Below are 19,508 nucleotides of genomic sequence, written 5' to 3'. Positions count from 1 at the left end.
GAGCTTTCTCACAATTACCAAGACACAGGAAGTTAGATGAAATTGTTGTAAGAATTGAATGAAAAACATTTGCTTTTCTGTGTCTCTTCTCACTTCATCAAGATTTTGCTTGTACTTAAATAATTTGTCCTAAATCCCTAAGAACTGGAAATTTTGCAAGTACCAAGAAGTTGAAATAATTATCTTGAGCTCAGTAGATGCCAACTTTTTTTTTTTTTTATTTAGAGAAGTCATCAGATTAGGAGCTGAAGATAAATGCAATTAGAAGAACAAATGAGGAGACTGTCTCAAGAAATACCACTTGAGTAGCAGTCTGTGATCTAGTGACAGTCTGTCCTTCTGTGTTACTATAGAGAAATGTTGCTTTAAGCTCTTGTTTTAATAATATGTGATATCCTCTCAATTTATGTCAATTTATCCTCTCAATTTATGGAGAGTGAAATGCAAGGAAATGTACTGCATACTTAGCTGGACTGTCATACCATATAAAAATACTGATTCTGGACATGATATAACAATAAGTTAATCTTTTTGTTATTTGCTACTTGTAATTATCAGTACCAAGGTGGGTGCTGATAATTTCAAGAATTTGCATCTAGATGTGAATTTGGTGAGTCTGAAAAACCTGAGAAAAAAATGGTGATACAGATGTGGCTCAGGAATATTGTATTGATATTGGAAAAGCTCACAAACTATATTAGAAATTATAGAATTTGCTCTACAGTGCTAGTCTAAAATCTACGTAAAGTCCAAAATCTAAGGTTTCTCTTTTTTGCAAGTTCATTGTAAAATTTAAAAGCAGACTTTTTCTTACAACTAAAATAAATCAGACTTTTTCTAAGTCTTAGCCTTTTAGTTAATTTTTAGTATTTTCACTGTTATAATGTATATTTCTGTTTGTTTACTGGCTTATACGTGCTTCTGTATGAAGACTACACAAAAACATAAAATGACTGTATCCTGTGACTGATGGAGGAATATTAACTTCTTTTTTCCAATGAGTTCTGAATGCCAACTGAAAGCAATAAAATTCATAACTCATCACATTAAAATGACATCGTTAGTGTGGTGAACCTTTTCTGGACTTTAAGCTTATCAACACTAGTCTTGCATTAGAGACCCATAAAGTAGGTATTCTGTTCCAGATGTCCAGAAAGCATCAAATAAAGAGGAATATTACTTCCTTGGCTATATTCCTGTGATATAGCCAGTTTTTACCTTTCAGAAGTGCCATGGCACATTTCTAGCTCATATTTAGTGAATGGTCTGCGCAGTTTCCATGATTCTCTTCTGCAGAACTGCTACCGAAACTGTCAACATTGTTCCTCAGGTTAGTCTGTGCCAGGTGCATTTGTCCATACTGAATTTTATTTGACAGACAATTCCTCTAGCCTGTCTGCATCACTCTGAATAATTACCCTCAAGTGTATCGATTGCACCCGTTAGTCTGTTGCTGTCTGTGAACTTGATGAGCGTACTTTCCAGCTGCACCTCCAGGTCACTTATGAAGATATTAAACAAGATAGGTCTCAAGACAGTGCCTGAGGAAATACAATTGTAGCCAGATTCTAGTTAGACTACCAGTCATTAATTGCTACCATTTGTGGCTGATACTCCAGACAGTTACTACATCTGTTAGTCCGCAAATCTTGAGTAAAATTTACCAACTTGGATAAAAGGATTCTCTAGAATATTGTGTTGAAAGCCTTGCTAAAGTTGACTCAGACAGCATCTACCACTCTCCTTTTATCTACAGTTCTAATCATTTCAGCACAGAAGGCAATAAGGATTGGAAAGCATTATCCAGAACAGTATCAAAGTGGATGCAGTCTTGCTGAGTATTATTTTTTGCCACATATGCCAAGTACAGTAGAATCAAAATATATTTTTGATTGATGTTAAATGACTACAACTTTTGCTCAAAAAGGTACAGCTTAAACTGATCAGAAAAAAATATTTTCAGATGAGGATTTCAGTTCAGATTTTTTCCTCCTTAAATCCTAGTGGCATGATTTTGGCAAGTTAGAGATAGTTACAACTTGATCTTGGCAGGTTAAACATTTTCTGGCTATCGTCCAGCAGGTTAAAAGTGGTTCTGAGTTTATCTTGGCAGTCAGCACTTGGCACTGGCTTATTTTCTATTGGAAAGAGAATGTTATGGTTTAACAGATTAGACAATGAAAGAGGCAGCTTATAAATGGCATAAGTCAAGGTACTTATTCTAAATGCATTATTTCCTAGTGCACATCCTGTTGCTAGCAGAGTGTACGTGATGGATTGAACAAGGAGTCAGTTTAAAAATACAAGCACTGTGATAAAAATGTATCCTTTACTTTTCATCAGACACTTTTAAGACCCTGTACATTTTTTCTACATTGGAATGTAGTTAGGCATAGTTCCACCTCAGATTTACTAACTTCATAAAAGGTTTATGCATTACTCATTAGTATGCTCTCATATTCCACCAAATACTATCTATACATCTTAAATTAAGATTAATATTTACTCACATCCTAAAAATATATCTATATACATTTAAACACTCTGCAAGATGTAGGGATTTGCATGACAGTAACAAATAAACACCTCTTGGGATTCTGAGTACAAATTAAACTATTTCAAGTGCACATTTGTTTTTTAGCCCAGATTCAGAAAAGTTCAAGGGTATCCAACTATGAAATTGTTAGTGGAGAAATTCACATTGCTTTCTTGATTTAATTTACTTGGTAAAAAATAAATTAGTTCATAAAAATAGAGTATTATCTTTGGCAGTTTTGGTTCAAGTGCAGACATTAGGCAAAACAGAGTTTGGGCAATGTTGTTTCTTAACATTCAACAAGGTACTGCACACACTATAACTTTCTGTGGCAAACTGTACTTGTAATATTGATGCTGGCTCTGAAATGTCTAAAAGCACCTAAAGTGTCTACATAGTGGTGATCTATTCCTTCTCAGTAGATTAGCTTTATGCACATAAATAAATTCATTATCTGCATAGATATTTATAAAGAAGGATGCACTTTTTAAAGCAAAGCTAGCACATGTTTGGGAGGAAGAATCTGGCTTACAGATCGTCGATAGATGGACTAAGTGAATGTCTAGGGTACAGCCGGGAATTCCTTCCCCTTGGGCAACCACAGTGACCGCAGGGTACAAAATATATTTAACAAATGCACATTCAGACCACAAATCTTCATTGCTGGTTGTATTGCACATGACATAAAGGACAGGCTGTTTTCAGATTGCAGGTTAATTTTATACAGGCAAAGCTTACAAGAAAAATAACTCACTAGACCAAATTCTTCCCTATTTGTTCTTTATTCTTCCTTAAACAAAACTTCTGTCAAAGATGAGATAATTTGCCTTTTCTTGTGAGAAAGCACTGTAGGGTATGATACAGTTGTAATGCTTAATAAACAGATACTAAACTAAAAAATGGGAGATTTAGATTAGATGTCAAAGGGGAATTTTTCCCTGAGAGGGTGGTGAGGCCCTGGAATAGGCTGCCCAGAGGAACTGTGGATGCCCCATCCATGGAGATGTTCAGGGCCAACTTGGATGGCGGGGCTGTAGAGTGGCATTTTCAAAAGGATCGCTGCTTTCTATCATGCTATGTGAGCAGCTATGGAAGCGGGTAGTGAGATCTGCCTTTGTTCCTTTGTCTGAGGCACTTCCAACCACACAGGGGCAGAAAGAAGCTATAACTCCTTTCCTACAAAGAAGTTTTAGAGCTTCACTTGTTTTAGCCAGTTATTTTCAAAATATCCATTAGCACAGCTTAGCTGCTAGGAAAGCAAACACAGGTGAACACAGGTTAGTAGCAGAGCACTTCCTTCTCAGAATATTAGATCAAGTGAGGAACAGAGTTATAATTTCCATGTTAGGCTGTCACAGAGGAACATATACTGCTCTGTTGTTCATACTGGAGATATCATACAGGAAGTATCAAAAATATACGTGATTGTCAGAGTTGTAGTTTTTCAAATTAATTCATGACTCATAATTTTTCCTAATTTTTGGCAAGGCCTGTTTGAGTTTGGCTTCATCATTTATAATTCCAGAAGGTGAAATGCGTAAGAGCCAGTGGTAGTTGTAAAGCTCCATGAAAATTTAACTGTAATGATAATGAAATGTTTCTTCCATAAATTAAATAGCAATTAATGTTTTCTGTTTCTATTTGGAAGATAGGATATTAAAATGGTGTTGTTAGATTTCCTACTGTGAGCATAATTTCCTGATTTGCTTTTACAACATATTATCATAATGTCAATAAAAGATTAAAACTAACAAGTAAAACATTTTCCTGATGTAAGTGTAACCCAGAAGGTTTTAAAGTTGCTTTTTATGATGTCTATACAATATCATTTTATTTTAAGATCTAATGGCAAGTTGATTCAAAGGGTAAGATTTGCTCTTACAAAGTCATTAAAGAAAGTATAAAATTGCATTCCACAGTCACCCAGTCTTTTTAAATCAAAGAGTTTTATTGTTGTTAATGTCATTTGCATTTGCAGGAGGTAATTACGGAGTGAGTTAGACATCACACTCAGGGCCCTCAAGTTTGTCAAGAAGAACCATAAACTTCACTTATGGGGAAAAGAAAGAAGAGGCAGTTTAGGAGGAGCATTGCAGAGAATGGAGTGAAACGGGTTCCTAATATTTTAAGTCAGTTTGTCCGGCACTGTGTTGATCCACAATATGGAGAAGCCCATAAAGTTTTCATGGAAGCAGCTTTTCTCGTTGTACTTAGACAAAAAAACAAAATGTAAAGTGTTTATGTTAGGTAATAGTAGTAGACAGTCCAAGGGGGAAATGATGCTTTTCCCTTCTGTACTGTGCTGGCAAGCTGAATAGGGAAAGGCATAATTTTACCCTCTTTAACATAGCTGTGGTCACATGTCTACTTTAGTGAGGGCAACTCCGATCAGGCAGGCTTTTCCCTGCAAGTCAATACCTCTGCACTGACACAATGAGATCCAATCCCTAAGGCATGATACAGGCTTTTGTTATAATCTCTTATTTCATGGGTCTTGTTGACCCAATTGGTTAACACATTAACTTTTCAATTTTATAGCCTTAAGTCATGTAAGACCTATTCCTCATTTTTGGAAAGCAGAGTTGTTAGTCTGTGCCCACTGCCCACAAGCCACAAAAAACAATCAAAACAAACACCACCAGAGTTCTGCCAAACAACTGTGTCCTGAACTTTATGGCTAATTAGCTGCTGAAACTATGCCCAAGAAATAGGTTTTGTGGCCCATGGGATGAAGTGTGTGGCCATTATTAATGTCCCAGCTCATATCTCTCCATAGGTCTTCTGACCAATGCTGCTTAAAGAGACTAAATGTACAACAGGGAATTAAAAATTATAGTACCCCTTTCACTGTCTGAAATATTGCAAACTTGTTTCACTGAGGCCAGGATTGGTGTCAATGTACTTTGTGTGAAAAGTGCAATAGAAGCATTAGTATTTGACAGCCCTGGTTGAAATAAGTGAAATTAATGGAGCTCTTTTCATATACGACAAGGCCATGCCACCCCTTTCATGCTGCTTACAGACAGAGAAAAGTCAATACTTTTTTATTACTTGATGCTGACCTACATTCTGCACTACAAGTGCCAGGCCCACTAATTGGTTTCAGTTGTGAGAAAAGTTTGCCCCAAAGAAACACTAGAGCAGATAAATCAATCTTTTTTAGGGTAGCTTAGTGGGTTTTGAGCACTTGAAATGACATTTCTGTTGTATTGACAGAATGGGTTGTTACACTCATTTTGTCATGTCAGAAGGCCCCATACTAGTTGGAAGTATTGTTAACCAGTATTGATAAATTTGCTAAGAATAAAAGTTAGCTGGATCAACGTTTCACTTGAAGAACAACTTGTCATTTCTGGTTTACTTTCTTGTTAGAGTCCTCTGTGGGTATTAATAGGTCAGGAGGTTTACAGTGACTGTTCAATTTAAAGCTCTAATTTTACTATTACAAGCATTAAGATCATAGGGAATACTTAAATATGACCACAGTTTTAAACAGAGAGTGTTGTGGACTGTACAGTGACTCTTGGCAATGCTGCCTGATTTTCAAATGAGGTATGCACATGAGCTGTGTCTCACCTTCATGGAAAAAGCAAGATTGTACAATGTGCTTACCACATACTAAGGAACTATAGCATGAATTTTTATGCAGAATTTCTCACTGCGTTCTCTAAAATCATGCTGTTTTTCTGTAGGTACTGATTTCAAGCAAAGGAGAAGTGAGATTTGTTCTCTGTTTTTTACTATGCAGTAGCATAGTACACATGAACACTGAACTAATGTTCTAGCAACTTTTCAGTTGTTCTTCTGCCATTGACTCCTAACTGAAGTTTCCTACAGCCACAGGTCTCTATAGGAGCAACAGATATTCCAGCACAAAAAAAAAAAAAAAGGTTTTAAGATCCAAAGCTGTCTTGTATTGGTTAAAAATTGCATTGCACATGGAGTCTTAGTTAGCATCATGCAATCTTACAGTGTCTTCCATATTTTTAAACTGGTTCAGAAGAGGACTTCATGCTCTGAATCAGCACTGTAGGGAGAGGATACATGATTGTTAGAGAGGATATATGATTTATCTTTGAAATAGTTTTGCATGCTACTTCTTGCCCAGAAAGAATCCATACAACCATATGCAACAACTTTAATCTTTATTTATGTAACCAAATCTCTTTTTATGGAATCATAGAATCATCTGCATTGGGAAAAACCTTCAAGATCATATAGTCTCACCATCACCTAACACTGCCAAGTCCACCATTAAATCACATCCCTAAGCGCTACATCCACGTATCCCTTAATATACCTCAAGGGATGTCAAATCCACCACTTCCCTTGGCAGTCCATTCCAAGGCATAGTCATCCTTTCTGTGTAGAAATTCTTCCTAATATCTGATCTAATCCTTCCCTGGTACAGCTTAAGGCTGTTGCCTCGCATTCTATCACCTCCTTTCAAGTAGATGTAGAGAGCGATGTGGTCTCCCCTGATGCTCCTCTTCTCCAGACCAAACACCTCCAGTTCCTTCAGCTTCTCCTCATAAGTCTTGTTTTCCAGTCCCTTAACTGACTTTGTTGCTGTTCTTTGCAAGTGCTCAAGCAACTCAACATCCTTTTTGTAGTGAGGGGCCCAAACAAAATATTCAATGAAATGAATTGTTGTCTTTACAGAGAAAGACTGTGGAACACTGTTAACCAGAAATTAAAGTTTCTTGTAACCTAATTTGTCCAAGCTTATCATGTGTTTATTAGCTTCGTAATTGTTATAGGCCTGATAGTAGGAAGTAACCTGAAGTGTATGTCCAGGAGCTAAGAATAAATTGTTGCAATGGTGCTTTTTGGCCTTTAAATCTGCGAGTGGACATGCTGCTGCTGTTTGCCTACTTTGAAGTGGTTGACTTTCTACTTCATTAAATTTCTCAGCTCGAACGTATTTCCTAGCTCATTCCAAAGTGCATTTTTATATTATAGGAAATTGTGCAGTGCACTCAAGACTGTTTGGAAAGAAACATTGTTAATACAAATTTATCACTAGAAATATGATGCAACACATTTTTGAAGGCCGTTAAGCTGATATTCCTACATCCAACTGTAGCTCTGCAAGCTTTTGCTTGTTTGCCCGTTGCTTGTACATCGTCTTTGTATTTATGTATGCCCATGTACATAGATGTGAATTTTCTTTAGAATTTGCTTTAATTATAACTTTCCAAAGATAAACTATGTGAGCATTTGGCATGTCTAATCTATGGCATCACAGTGTGCTAATTGAGACAAATCTTTGTTTGGTGGCTTTATGTCACCTTTTTATCTCAATTGTTTGGAACTGATGGGTGCACAGGACAGTTAAGCAGTCAAATATATTGAAAGAGTTCATAGGTCTTGTTAAGCTCTGCCATTTGAATTGAGTCACTTAAAATTTACTAGAGTGAAAGGAGTCAAAGCTTGACAAGTTTAAAAAGGAAGTGTTATATTAACTTGGCTTGGGAATTTAAAAATAGGTCTCATGTAATACAAATTACAGGTCTCTGATGTTGGGAATTATATTGCGCTGTAAAAATGCATTGTTGAAAAAATTAATAAATGAAGAAAACAGATCTGTGCTCCTAAGATCTTGGAACAGCAAAACTCTATTTCACCAATACATGGGAATTTGCATTCATAAGCTAATTCATTCCTGCTACCGTCAATGACAGGATGAAAATAATGTTGGAAGAGTGTGTTTTTGTGCACTTACAACTTTTGTTCTTGCACCTTCAAAATAATTATTTACATAACTTTGTAAATTCAGTACTCTCTAACAATCAGCTACAATGATATAGTGGGATAAACTCAATTCAGTGCAAAGAAGGAGGTCTTGCAAGGCTAAATGACATTTTCAGGCCTTTCTTACAGCATTAAAAACTGATTAAAAACCGTCTCTTTAAATATAGAAATGACTGGGTATCTTTTCCTGAAAATATATTTGTATTTTATGTGCATTTTGTGCAACGTTCATCTAGTATTCATTATAAACTTCTTTAATTAGTCAAACTGTAAGACCAGTAATAATTCCATTATCCGTCAGACTGTGTGATGTTTCCCAAATGTGGTTGAACATAACTGCTGTCGTCATAATCAGAGCCAGTTGTTTAAATGCTCAGTTGTGAGTATCTAGTGAGATAGCTTTAAATAACAAGACAAACAGTGCAGCTGCCAACCCAAAGTAATCTTACACCGAGGGGGCGTGTGGCACAGAAAATTTCCTCTTTGTCATCTTGATCTGAGTTTGAAGCTGGACCTGGGCTTAGTTCCAGCTCAAAAAACTGTTCACTTCAAAGGCTCCTAAATCGTCCCAAGGAGCTAATTTTGGCAGCCAATTGTTTTTGTTTGGCCAGGCATCCTAATAGCAAAAGCCGTCTGCTCCAGCAAATGAAGACTTCTTCAATGCTCAGAGTCGCCATTCCTGATTTTAACCTGATGTAGGGGGTGTACACTGGTTTCCCTGTCTCACCCCAATTTCTCTGTTTGTTTTTTTTTCCCCAAATTGTTAAACCAGAGCTTAACTCTCCTGTATGTAAATAAGGCTATATTTCCTATTTTCAAAAAAAAGGATAATATACTCTGCTCTGAATTGCCTGAATGGACAATTTTTCCTGCATTATGAAGCTGTTTGTGATGCCAAACACACAATGAAGATTAAAATTCTGTGCCATTCTTAATTATAATATGAAAATATGCAAATAGGCTGCTTCTGTTGGGTAAGAAACTGGCAGGTATGATTCATTAGAGAATACTTCAGAGGAAGTATTTCATTTTGAATGTATATATCTACCTTGCTGTTTTAAGATTTATGCTCTAGAGTGTTGAAGGAATCATACCAAATAACTTTTAAGTGTCAGATGTAAGCAATGATATGGCCATGGTCTGGCAGTATGAAATGTGGGAGGTGAAACTTAGGTGTGCCAAGTTAGTGTAGTATGGAACTTACCAGAAGTCATAGTTGCTTTGCCTGCTTATGGAGATTCAACTGCACTGTGGGCTGTGAAGTAGGTAAGTATAAATTATCCAGGAAATGATAATCCTACTTCATATCACCTTTCAGAAAAAAAAAAAAAGGTATTATTTTGTTTTGGGAGAAAACCAAACTTTTCAAATTGTGAACTGTGTTGTGAAGGTATTAATTTTGGCTTGTCCCCAGACGTTTTATGAAGACTCACTGCATTTCCATAAAACCTTTTCACGAACGTCATTTTGACAGTGGAAAGTGTTCTCTTAGAACTTAATCATTAGAGCCTGTGAAGCTGATAACTCCTCTGTAGTATGTTAGTTCTTGAAAAGAAAAATGATTTCAGTGAACAAGTACTTTCCATGGCTGATAAAATTCTTAACATTTCAGAGTCAGTGAAAATATCTTTTTTATGAATGTTTTGAAATGCCATGATACTAAATATTGTGATCTTGCTACAGGTGTTTATTAGTAAGTAGCTAAATCAGAATAATGTTTAGAATACTTAGCTTATTTGACTTTCTTGTTTGTCAGTTGTGTTTTCGTTTTACTCCAAGGCAAGGTTGAATTTCATTTCTCTTATTCAATCTAGATTTGTAAACATCTGCATTTTTAAAAATTCAGTGTAAGAATGAAGAAATTTTCCTGGAAAAAAGTGCTCAGAAATCATTCTGCTTGTATGCTTTCTGCCATAATTCCGTGGTCAATTTCATGGTGAATTTGATAATACTAATATTTATGTGATATATATCATTTTTTTTTCTGTCTCATGCAGCTGATTTTATATCCGTGTTCTAAGCTTAAACAAGGTAGAAAAATTTAAAAATTGCAGAAATAACCTGCTATCTTTATCTTATCTATTTCCCACAGAGGAGAATAGAATTTTGTAAACCATGAGTCATAAAGAACAGTAAAATCTGTCTTGTGGGCCTGGAAATCTTTGCAGTGCCTATAGTTACTTAGAACTGTATTTTAAATGCATATTTCCTTGCAAATGTATCAAGAAATTATTGTTTTCTTCTCCAATCTAATGTACACATTATATAAAAATGTACATTTCGTATGCATATTATTTTTTGTAATTTATATTCTAATTTGTGTAATGACATTCAACTAGAAGAGAATATTTCGTACTCTAAAGTACTATGAGAAGTAAAAGGTAAAGACATGCAAGGTAAATATAACACTCCTTTTTGTCTCTTTTTTATTTCTTTAGGACTTTCAAACTGTGTTACCATCGATTGTTCTCTTCGAGAAGTTTGGAAAAACTTACTCAAAAGCTGGGCAAATAGTGTAATCATTCTGTAAACTATGCAATGTAAGACACTTGATAAGTAATCAATAAATGTAATACAGCAAATGCACAGCAGTATGTTGACTGAATGTCCCATAAATTACTTTTTTTGTAAAGTGATGTATACTATGTCTCAAGTACTGTTAATTGATTTTGCTTGATCTTTAAGCAATACAGCTTTCAACATTAATCAGAGTTGGGTTTTTTTTGTGTGTGCTTTTGAAAAAGAAGACAGTATTATCTTAGGAAAATTGGATGACACTTAGAAACTATTTCTGAAAATGCTATCTTTCATTTAAATGTAAATTCTTTATGATGCAAAACTAGTGAAATCAAGTAAAAGACTCCAAAACACACTTATTAGATATTTGCAAGTGAGGCTAGCTCTAAAAAAGAGAAAAAATTAAAAGTTAAATCTATTTTTTTTCTCTCAACTACAGAATACCTGTTTCATCATTGTTCTTCATCATTTTCTCTATTAATCTACATCCTTTCTGAAATCCATCTTTTCGGAGGGACAATGAAATTAGGTAGGCTATTTAAATGTAAGATGCTATTTTAAAATCTTTTAAGTCCTATGTGGGTGATATAACTTCACTGTTGAAAAATGAAAGTTCTATCAGCTCCTTATATACATTATTAAATCAGCTTTTCTATATCTACTTAATTTTCTTTGTCAATATCTATGTATTTAGTCTTGGTCCTGTGTTAAACAGCCTTTTTCATAGGAACATATTCATGTGATGCTTAGCAAAGAACATATCTGATCACACAAAACTGGAATTCGACTGTTATGTTTTCTAGCATGCAATTCAGCTGCAAAATGTAGAATGTCTTCAGAGCTCATTAATTTCAAAAGACTCAAGTTCAGCATTTTGTCAGGACCAAATCATAAATTAATTCTTCAAATTACACAAGTGAATTTTTACAGGTGTTTTCTGCTACTACACTCTCTCTTCAGTTCATTTGAATGTATTTGAATCAAGTAGTATTTGATCATTTAGTATTTGATTATAGTGTTTGAATTAGATACTCAGTGATAGGCTTTTTATTACTGAATTTTGTTTTATTAATTTCTTGTCCTCTCCAAGTGCTCAGAAAAACTCTATAGGATGTAGGTTTATGTAAACATATCCGAACACTTTCTGAACTAGGATTCACAAATTTCACTTCCATACGTTTTCTGCTGTTTGCCACTGTGGAAAAGTTGTAGGGCTATCGTACACATGAGTAAAAGCTTTTGCAGTTCCATTACAGTAGGTTATGAGTTTAAGCATTGGCTGTAGTGTTGCTACTTTTTGGAATTTGTCATTTTCAAGGTTTGAACAGTTCTACATGGAAATGGGAAATTAATTCTGGGAAGTGAGAAGGAGACACCTCAGTGGATGAGTCTCTCCATTAAAATTTAATCTGATCAAATGTATCCAGAGTGCTTTGGTTGTTTGTGGAGGGAATTGAACATGATACATTTGTGCAAAACTGTTGATGAATAAAGATGCCACAGTAATTTTTAGATATGAGAGCTATCTATTTGATTGCTTCAGCTTTGAGGTAGTTCATCACTTCAGAGAAATTCACCCTGTGTTGCCTCTTTAACTCCATACCACAGTTTCCCATCAGTTCGATTAGAAATGGCAATGCCTTTATCAGATTAATCTTTCTTTCTCTTTCTTCCTTTCAGTATCTCTGACCCCAGGACAAAACAAAGCTTGCCATGCAGACCAGCACTGCAGTAGAAGTAGTGCTCTGTAGCAAAGAGTCCGTAGTACAGATGAAGGTTGAAAGCTTCTTGTTTATTTTAATTGTTTGACTACTACATATATATATATAAACCAAGAAGTATATATACGAAAATACAAAAATACATTTGCCTCCTCTTAACAAACAGTGAAACAAGTGAAAAAAAAATGCAAAAGAAATAATCTTTTTAGTTTCTAATCAACTAGGTGCTTCCCACAAGCCTCCTTACACTGTTCACTTTAATTGATAAACAAGCATTTCTTCTTTCCTCCCTCCCTCCCTCCCTTTGTCCCTTCCTTCCTCCCTCCCTCCCTTCCTCCCTTCCTTCCTTCTTTTCTTTCCTTCCAAAATTTATTTAATAGGGAAGAAGATACATTTCTGTAACTGGTGCTCAAATAGATTTTCTTATTTTTATTGCACTTAACATTCAAAATATTTTGTGTAGCCACCCTATAAACTCAGAATCCTATCATTTCACCTTAAGTGCATTCAGCTCATGACAGAGGGAGTGACCACTTCCACTCACTATTTTATTGGGTGGATGATCAGATTAATTGGTAATTGGTCTTTGTCATTTAGTCCATTTATATAGAGAATGCAGTTCAATGTGAAAAAAACAAGAAAACCATTGTAGAATCTTTGTCGAACTCTGCAGTTGCTGATACATTTATACACACTATTCTTCCACCGTGTGGAGATTTCAAAATTATTATCACTCTCTTAAATGGCATATAAACACATGCAAAGAGCTGACAAGATTAGCCTTAAGATATTTTTCAATGTAAAAGCATATAAATCTATGAAACTTCAGATGCATCTTGACTTTATTTTAGTTCCTACTTCCATCCAGATGCTACACAGTCCAGGATCCCTTGCTAGCTATGTGCAGATGAAGCGGATAGAGAAAACTCTCATTATTGAAAGGAACAGCTAGTAAACGTGTAAGATCTCCGACTTGGGTTGCCTTCAACATGTTGGACTACATTTAGAAAAGATGCTCAGAATATATAATCTCAGACAGGGAACACCATTGGGTTATTATGTAGTGGAATCAGATATCATGAACTATTAAAAAATAATGTGGAAGTGATTGCTAGCAACTCTACAGCATATAGGGAAGGAGGAGATGAAAGGTAAATTTTAGACTATCGCTTCTATTTGGCAATCCTCTGCAGCAAGCAAGTGAAAGTGTTTGATAAAGAAAATATTGTTTTACTTTCTTGCTTAAATCAAATGTTTGAATGAAAGCGAGCTTACAGTTTTTTGTCTAAACGAGTTAAAACTAAAATTTTGATATTTTTGTTCACTGCAGTGATATAGAGACCAACACAGAAAGGATTTTTGTGAAATCTTTGCATAAACAGACAGCCTATCAATGAGTGATTGTGTGATTTTACATTACTTCTGGTTATCTATCTTATTAATGTAATTATCAAATTACTTTTTGAAATATATTTGAATTAGGTATTTTTAATATTTTATTTAGTGCAGGCTTTCCTTATTAAGAGAATTGCTACTGAATAGTGTGTACTTTAGAGCAGATTTTTCTGTTTAATGGGGGATGTTGCAACCTATTCTCACAGTTCAGTCATGAAAACACAGGATGGGTATAGGTAGAGGCACAGGGAAAGGAACACTGAAAATCTGAAGTGAACTCATGAATCCAAAAGAGATATAGCTCCCTTGAAATCCAGTGGGATATGATAATTGACAAACTATTCACAGCAGTATCCAAAAATCAAAAGAATCACTGCAATGCCAGGGAAGTAGATGACTATAAGAAGTTGTAAGTCCTTTGAAAAAAAATTAATTAATTGCCTCATCAAATTCAGTCAATTTTGGTTGAAAAAAATGTGAATAGTAAAGCATCCATAGCTAAAATATACCAAAGCACCATAGTAGCTGTTTCCTACAGTAATAAATCTTCAGAATGGAGCTAGAGATGCACAATCCTTGCTTCTCAGAAACAAAACCACAAATATTTCGTTGTCATTTTAAATGATTTAATCCACTTGCATAGAAGAAAAAAATACTGCTGGGCATTTTCATACTGCATGGCTAAAGAGGCTTATCAAATGCCTTCAGGGAGCAGCAGATACTAGGAAGAACCTGTAAAACCATCTCGCTAGCAGAATGTTACTATGCCACTTGTCTAATGCATAAAAAGATTGTAACTTAATACTTTGACACTCAGTGCTACCTGTTCACCTAAAATACATCATAGATCTTGACAGAGTCAAACAATAATGTTATTTATTCCTATACCACATACACTGGCCCACATTCCAGGTGTTAAGGATTCAAAGCATTTATGCTAATAATCTTTGGGTTTAACCACCAGTGGGGATCACTGCACTTATAAAAAGGATTCAGGGAAAGTCATTAAAATGGAATAGTTTTCTGCTACAAGTTGCTCACAGGTTCTCATGTCATGAGAATTTTTAGGGGTATTTGAAATGTCTGGTAACATTTCTTCTCAAAAAATCTATCTGCTGTTACCCTGTGGGTTAAAGATCTTTCGGTGTTGCTGCCCAATAATTTTGTTTGACTCCTACATAACTGATGTCATTAACACAGAAAATCTCTTAGTTTAAGCAATTTAAGTGCTGTCTTCTGGACTGATCCAAGATGCTCTCACTCCTCATAGAAAACATTTAGCTTGTAATGCCCTCTAGAGGCAGAATTACTATAATAGTGTTGACTACATTTTGATTTACTCTATACATTTTTCTGGTCCAAATTTGATGCTGTAGCTTTCAAGCAACAGGACATTTTTTGGTTGGTTGGTTGTTGTTGTTGTTTAGAATAAGCCACACTTCAAATCGTGTGGGAGAAGAAGTCCTGATGGTAGGAGCTCTGCAAGTGATCTAGGTCCTTCATTCTGGATTTATAATGAATGCTGTGTCCAGGTGAGCTGTGACTACATTTAAACTGCAAAGTAAAATAATGATGCTTGTAAACAACAACAGAGTTTGACATACCAATGCTTGACACTGAATAAGTCTCTGAGAAGATCAAATTTCACAAATATTTTTAACAGATTACTGGTATTCCAAAAGATGTGTTTGCAACATGTCCTTCATAAGTCAATGTTCCTTAATTGCATGAATCCATAAGTGCTGCACAGAGGAGTCTGTTAGGAGGACGAGGAGCTTAGACTCTTTATGGACAGCCACAGGATCCTGTATTCAGAACAGTAGAGACCAAAAACCAGAGAAAATGTGTAATTCCTTAGCTGTAAAATTTGGGTATTGAAACACAAACACTACAAACATAAAGGAGTCACACCTTTGTCATCAGAAACAGAATTTGGACCTTGGAGCTTTATTTGTCTTCACTGCTTTCTGAATACATTTATTTTCTTTCATTAGTTGACAAAGGTTTCTGATAATTCTGGAAAAATGTCGGCAAAGAATATCAGACACTGCAAAGCTGGTTTGGCTTCATATTCCTCCATCTTTTAATAGTTCAGCTCATTAATGAGAAAATCATCTGGCTGCTGGCACAATCAAATACAGTCACTTATCAGTACATTGAGTTCAGTTTATAGTACTTCGATTCATATTCATGATCAGAGGATGCAGTGGAGCAATTCATTAGTGCACTGCTGCATTAAGCAATCACTGCCAAAATGTGACATATTGAGAGTTTGCATTAAACTGCTTCCTTTGAGAATCTTTTGGTTAAGAAATTCCTAAGTGCAGAAATCTATTGAGATAAATCATTCAGGCACTTCAAGAAAAAAAGTGTTGATCCTCCATGTATATAACATTTAGTTAAAAAAAAAAAATTGACGGGTGCTGTTGTATGTGTGGCATATAAGTTAATACTACTGTAACAGCCAATAATGTGCATAGACTAGATTAGAATCATCCCAAACTGAACTCTCATATCTCTTTACTACTTTCTGCTGTCTATTGAATCTTAATATTGCTTTTGTTTTGGGTAAAACTATTCAACAACATAAAAAAAAAACCCTAACCATCTACATTCTGTATCTCTGGTTATAGTACAAATAAGGGGCACTTGCGATTACAGGCTGTTTGTTCTCATACCACGATAACTGTCTTTAAAGAGGGACAGTGCTTACCAGTTATTAAGACATGTTTCTTGTGAAAAGAAGATGAGAACAGGTTTAGTTGCCTTTTCACTTTTTCTCCATTCATTTGTGGCATGGCATGGTGGTGATTCCTCATCCACATGCTTCATTTGATTCCACCATATCATTTTCTAGTAACAACAGTTGTTCTTCCAGTTTATTGCCACTTCATTAGATTTATAGTCTGAGCTGCTCTGGTGGAGAGATGTAGAAAGAAAGAAAGAACTGTAGATTTTAATCATTTGTACATAAGCAAAACAAGTGCTAAACTTTCTTTTAATGTACCCTTAAAGTAACTTCTCTCACTCGAGCAGGACCGTTCTCAGTTTTTCTTGCTGATATTGCTGATATTTTGGCCAAAATCTAGGCAAGTAAATCACTGTGCATAGGATGCAAAGCCAGTATGAAACAGACTGCCCATTCTTCATGTTTTTGTCGCAATAATCATCTCACACATGCCTACTAGTTTTGAAAAAAAATATGCAGCCAGCTGTGTTTTCAGGTCCTGGCCAAACAGACTGATGTGGTCTCTTGTTACTTCAGAAGATATTTGCTGGCTTCATTTTGCCCATTTTCCAAAGCTGTATGCCAAGTAGGTTAGATTCCTGTGTTCCTGTTAGGAATCATTCACCCTCCTGCATTTTTCCATGCTTGATCTTTGCTTTTATCCTCTCTATTGCTCCATTTTTAGTGCAACATAGCATATCTATAGTTTATGCTAATGATGGCATTAAAGGAAAAAGACTACTTAAACATTCATTGGGAGTAAAAGTCTCAGACCTTGAAGAAATTTGTGTCTCAGAAGGTTTCTTTCCCTCCTGAGATACAGGCTCCTACATTAGTAGATAGATTTCCTCCACCACAAAGTTTTGCCGTCTACAGATGAAGCAGGAATTCGTTTGCTGTCAATATTTCACTTTTGACAAAAGAGGAATTGGAGAATTCTGAAGAAGTCAGTGGATTTTGAATCACATCTAAACATTTTTTCCAAGCAGAAAGATCTTACTGGTTTCTTCACAGTTTCCTGAACACACATAACAGAAACATAAGCATGGACATTTTGCAGCCAGTGGCTGACTGGACAGCTTCTTTCTAAATCACAAAGTATATCAAAGTGTTTAATGACAACTGTATTTTCAAAAGTTAAATTTCATCCTCAACTACAGTGCAGATGATTACTTAAACTATCCAAATTGCTGGGCTGTTTCCAAAGTCATTTACAATGGGTGCAATTATAGGTATCTCCACTGATGTACGTACTTGTTTCAGTAATAGAAACTGGATGTGGAAGAGGTCAGTGCTGAACTCCAGATCTCTACAGACTTGCCAGGGTCTCTGCCCATCATATTTTTTTGTGGGTTCTGTTGTGAGTATCAAGACTGGTCATATTTCACGAGAGGGCTCATGTGCCCTATTCGGAAGAGAGACCCTTCCGTGCTATTGCTGCACTAATGTAAGGGAAAGATCAATTACTTGATAAGGGAAAAGACTGCACAGCAAGCGTAAGAACCAGGGCAAACAAGCAAAGAAAGTAGTAACTGGAAGAACCATGGAAACAATCTTCCCTATGAAATCTATCTAGTGACACATATTTAAAGTAGTGGGAACATTTTATCCAGATGTCAAACAGGAAAATGGAAGAGGCGGAATTATTCTGGGCAAGGGTGTGAATCAGTCCCTGTTATTCAAAACCGTTGTGTCAATCATTCTAAATCTACAGTGGGGTGACTCAAAGCGATGTCTCCGTTGTAAAGAATGAACTGACAAGTCGCTGTTGCCCCTGAGAATGCAGAAATTCTGTCTGAGACCACTTTTCACGTAGATATTTGGGGCCACAGCTCCTACAACGTGTTAGTTCGTCATTTGTAGTCTAATGACAGTTGAAGAGGATGACCGTGACAGGCAGCTGTGTCTGTAAACATCAAGAGAGAGCTTATGTTTGACCTAGTTCTGGGAATGATTAACACATGATTTAGCTCTCATTCATTTCTATTCATGGTCATATATCTCACAGCTGTTGCCGAACACCAAGAATCAGGAAAGGTTTTTGATGACTTTATACTTTACAAGCACGTAATTGAGTGGTGGGATCTGACCATTTAAGACAAGAAGATATGTTTCTAGTTAAAAGACAAGAATATTTGCTCTGGTTCCTTTTAAGATTTTGTTTCTATTTAATCATCAGCATATTCTGGTAATGTGAAAACAGTGACAAGATATTTCATTTCTCATAAAATATATCCATCTACTTATTTAATTCTTCATAGCTGCTATGCACTGAGTTGAAATCAGCTGTTGTAACAATTGAATAAACATAAAGAATCTTTAAGATGCTTGAAAGGTTTCGAAGTGCAGGTCTCCTTCAATATAATATTTTTACAGTGAGGACTGCATGATTCTTCCTCAGGCATAATCATAGCTTAAATGACAAGGCACTTTTACTACATCAGTACTTATCCCACTTACATCCTTCTCATTATTATATATGCATATATATACAATATGTATGTATACGTATATACATGTATATATCTATGGCCAATAGAGAATGTCACATGCATGTACTTAGAAGTTCATGGTTTTATTAGAGATTGGATGTGGTAGGTCATTTGCTGCTTGGTAGCAACCTGGTGAGTCACACCTCAGAACTAAAGAGAGGATCTCGATTGTCCAGAAGGGTTTCTGGCAGGTTTGACCTGAAGAAGGCAGTGAGGCACATTATGTTACACACAAGACTAGCCATTCTGGGGGAGGTTTTTAGAAGCTATAACCAAGGACAGGCATGTCCAAAGCTTTGTAGATCCTTTAACAATTTATCTGAGAATTTTTTGCAAATTTCTCATACAGTATTATCATAAGGGAT

At 35.7% G+C, this 19,508-nt stretch overlaps 1 protein-coding gene across 6 annotated transcripts in view; it reads left to right on the top strand.

Moving 5' to 3' along the window:
• The window catches only part of SPATA17 (spermatogenesis associated 17), an 86,285-nt gene extending 74,056 nt beyond the window's left edge, over nucleotides 1-12,229 (top strand). For 5 of the 6 annotated variants that reach the window (XM_021390239.1, XM_021390235.1, XM_021390236.1 and 2 more), the window contains one exon: nucleotides 10,729-10,996. In XM_021390239.1, coding sequence (XP_021245914.1) covers nucleotides 10,729-10,809 — 81 coding nt within the window. In that variant the 3' untranslated portion in view covers nucleotides 10,810-10,996. Of the gene's footprint in view, nucleotides 1-10,728; nucleotides 10,997-11,246 lie in introns of those variants that run through there. The other variant, XM_021390234.1, reaches the window with a different exon arrangement.

This window comes from Numida meleagris, chromosome 3 (genome assembly GCF_002078875.1).
Source record: "Numida meleagris isolate 19003 breed g44 Domestic line chromosome 3, NumMel1.0, whole genome shotgun sequence".
Classification (NCBI taxonomy): domain Eukaryota; kingdom Metazoa; phylum Chordata; class Aves; order Galliformes; family Numididae; genus Numida; species Numida meleagris.
The sequence above is the reverse complement of the archived record's forward strand: the minus strand, read 5'-3'. Positions and strand labels throughout refer to the sequence as shown.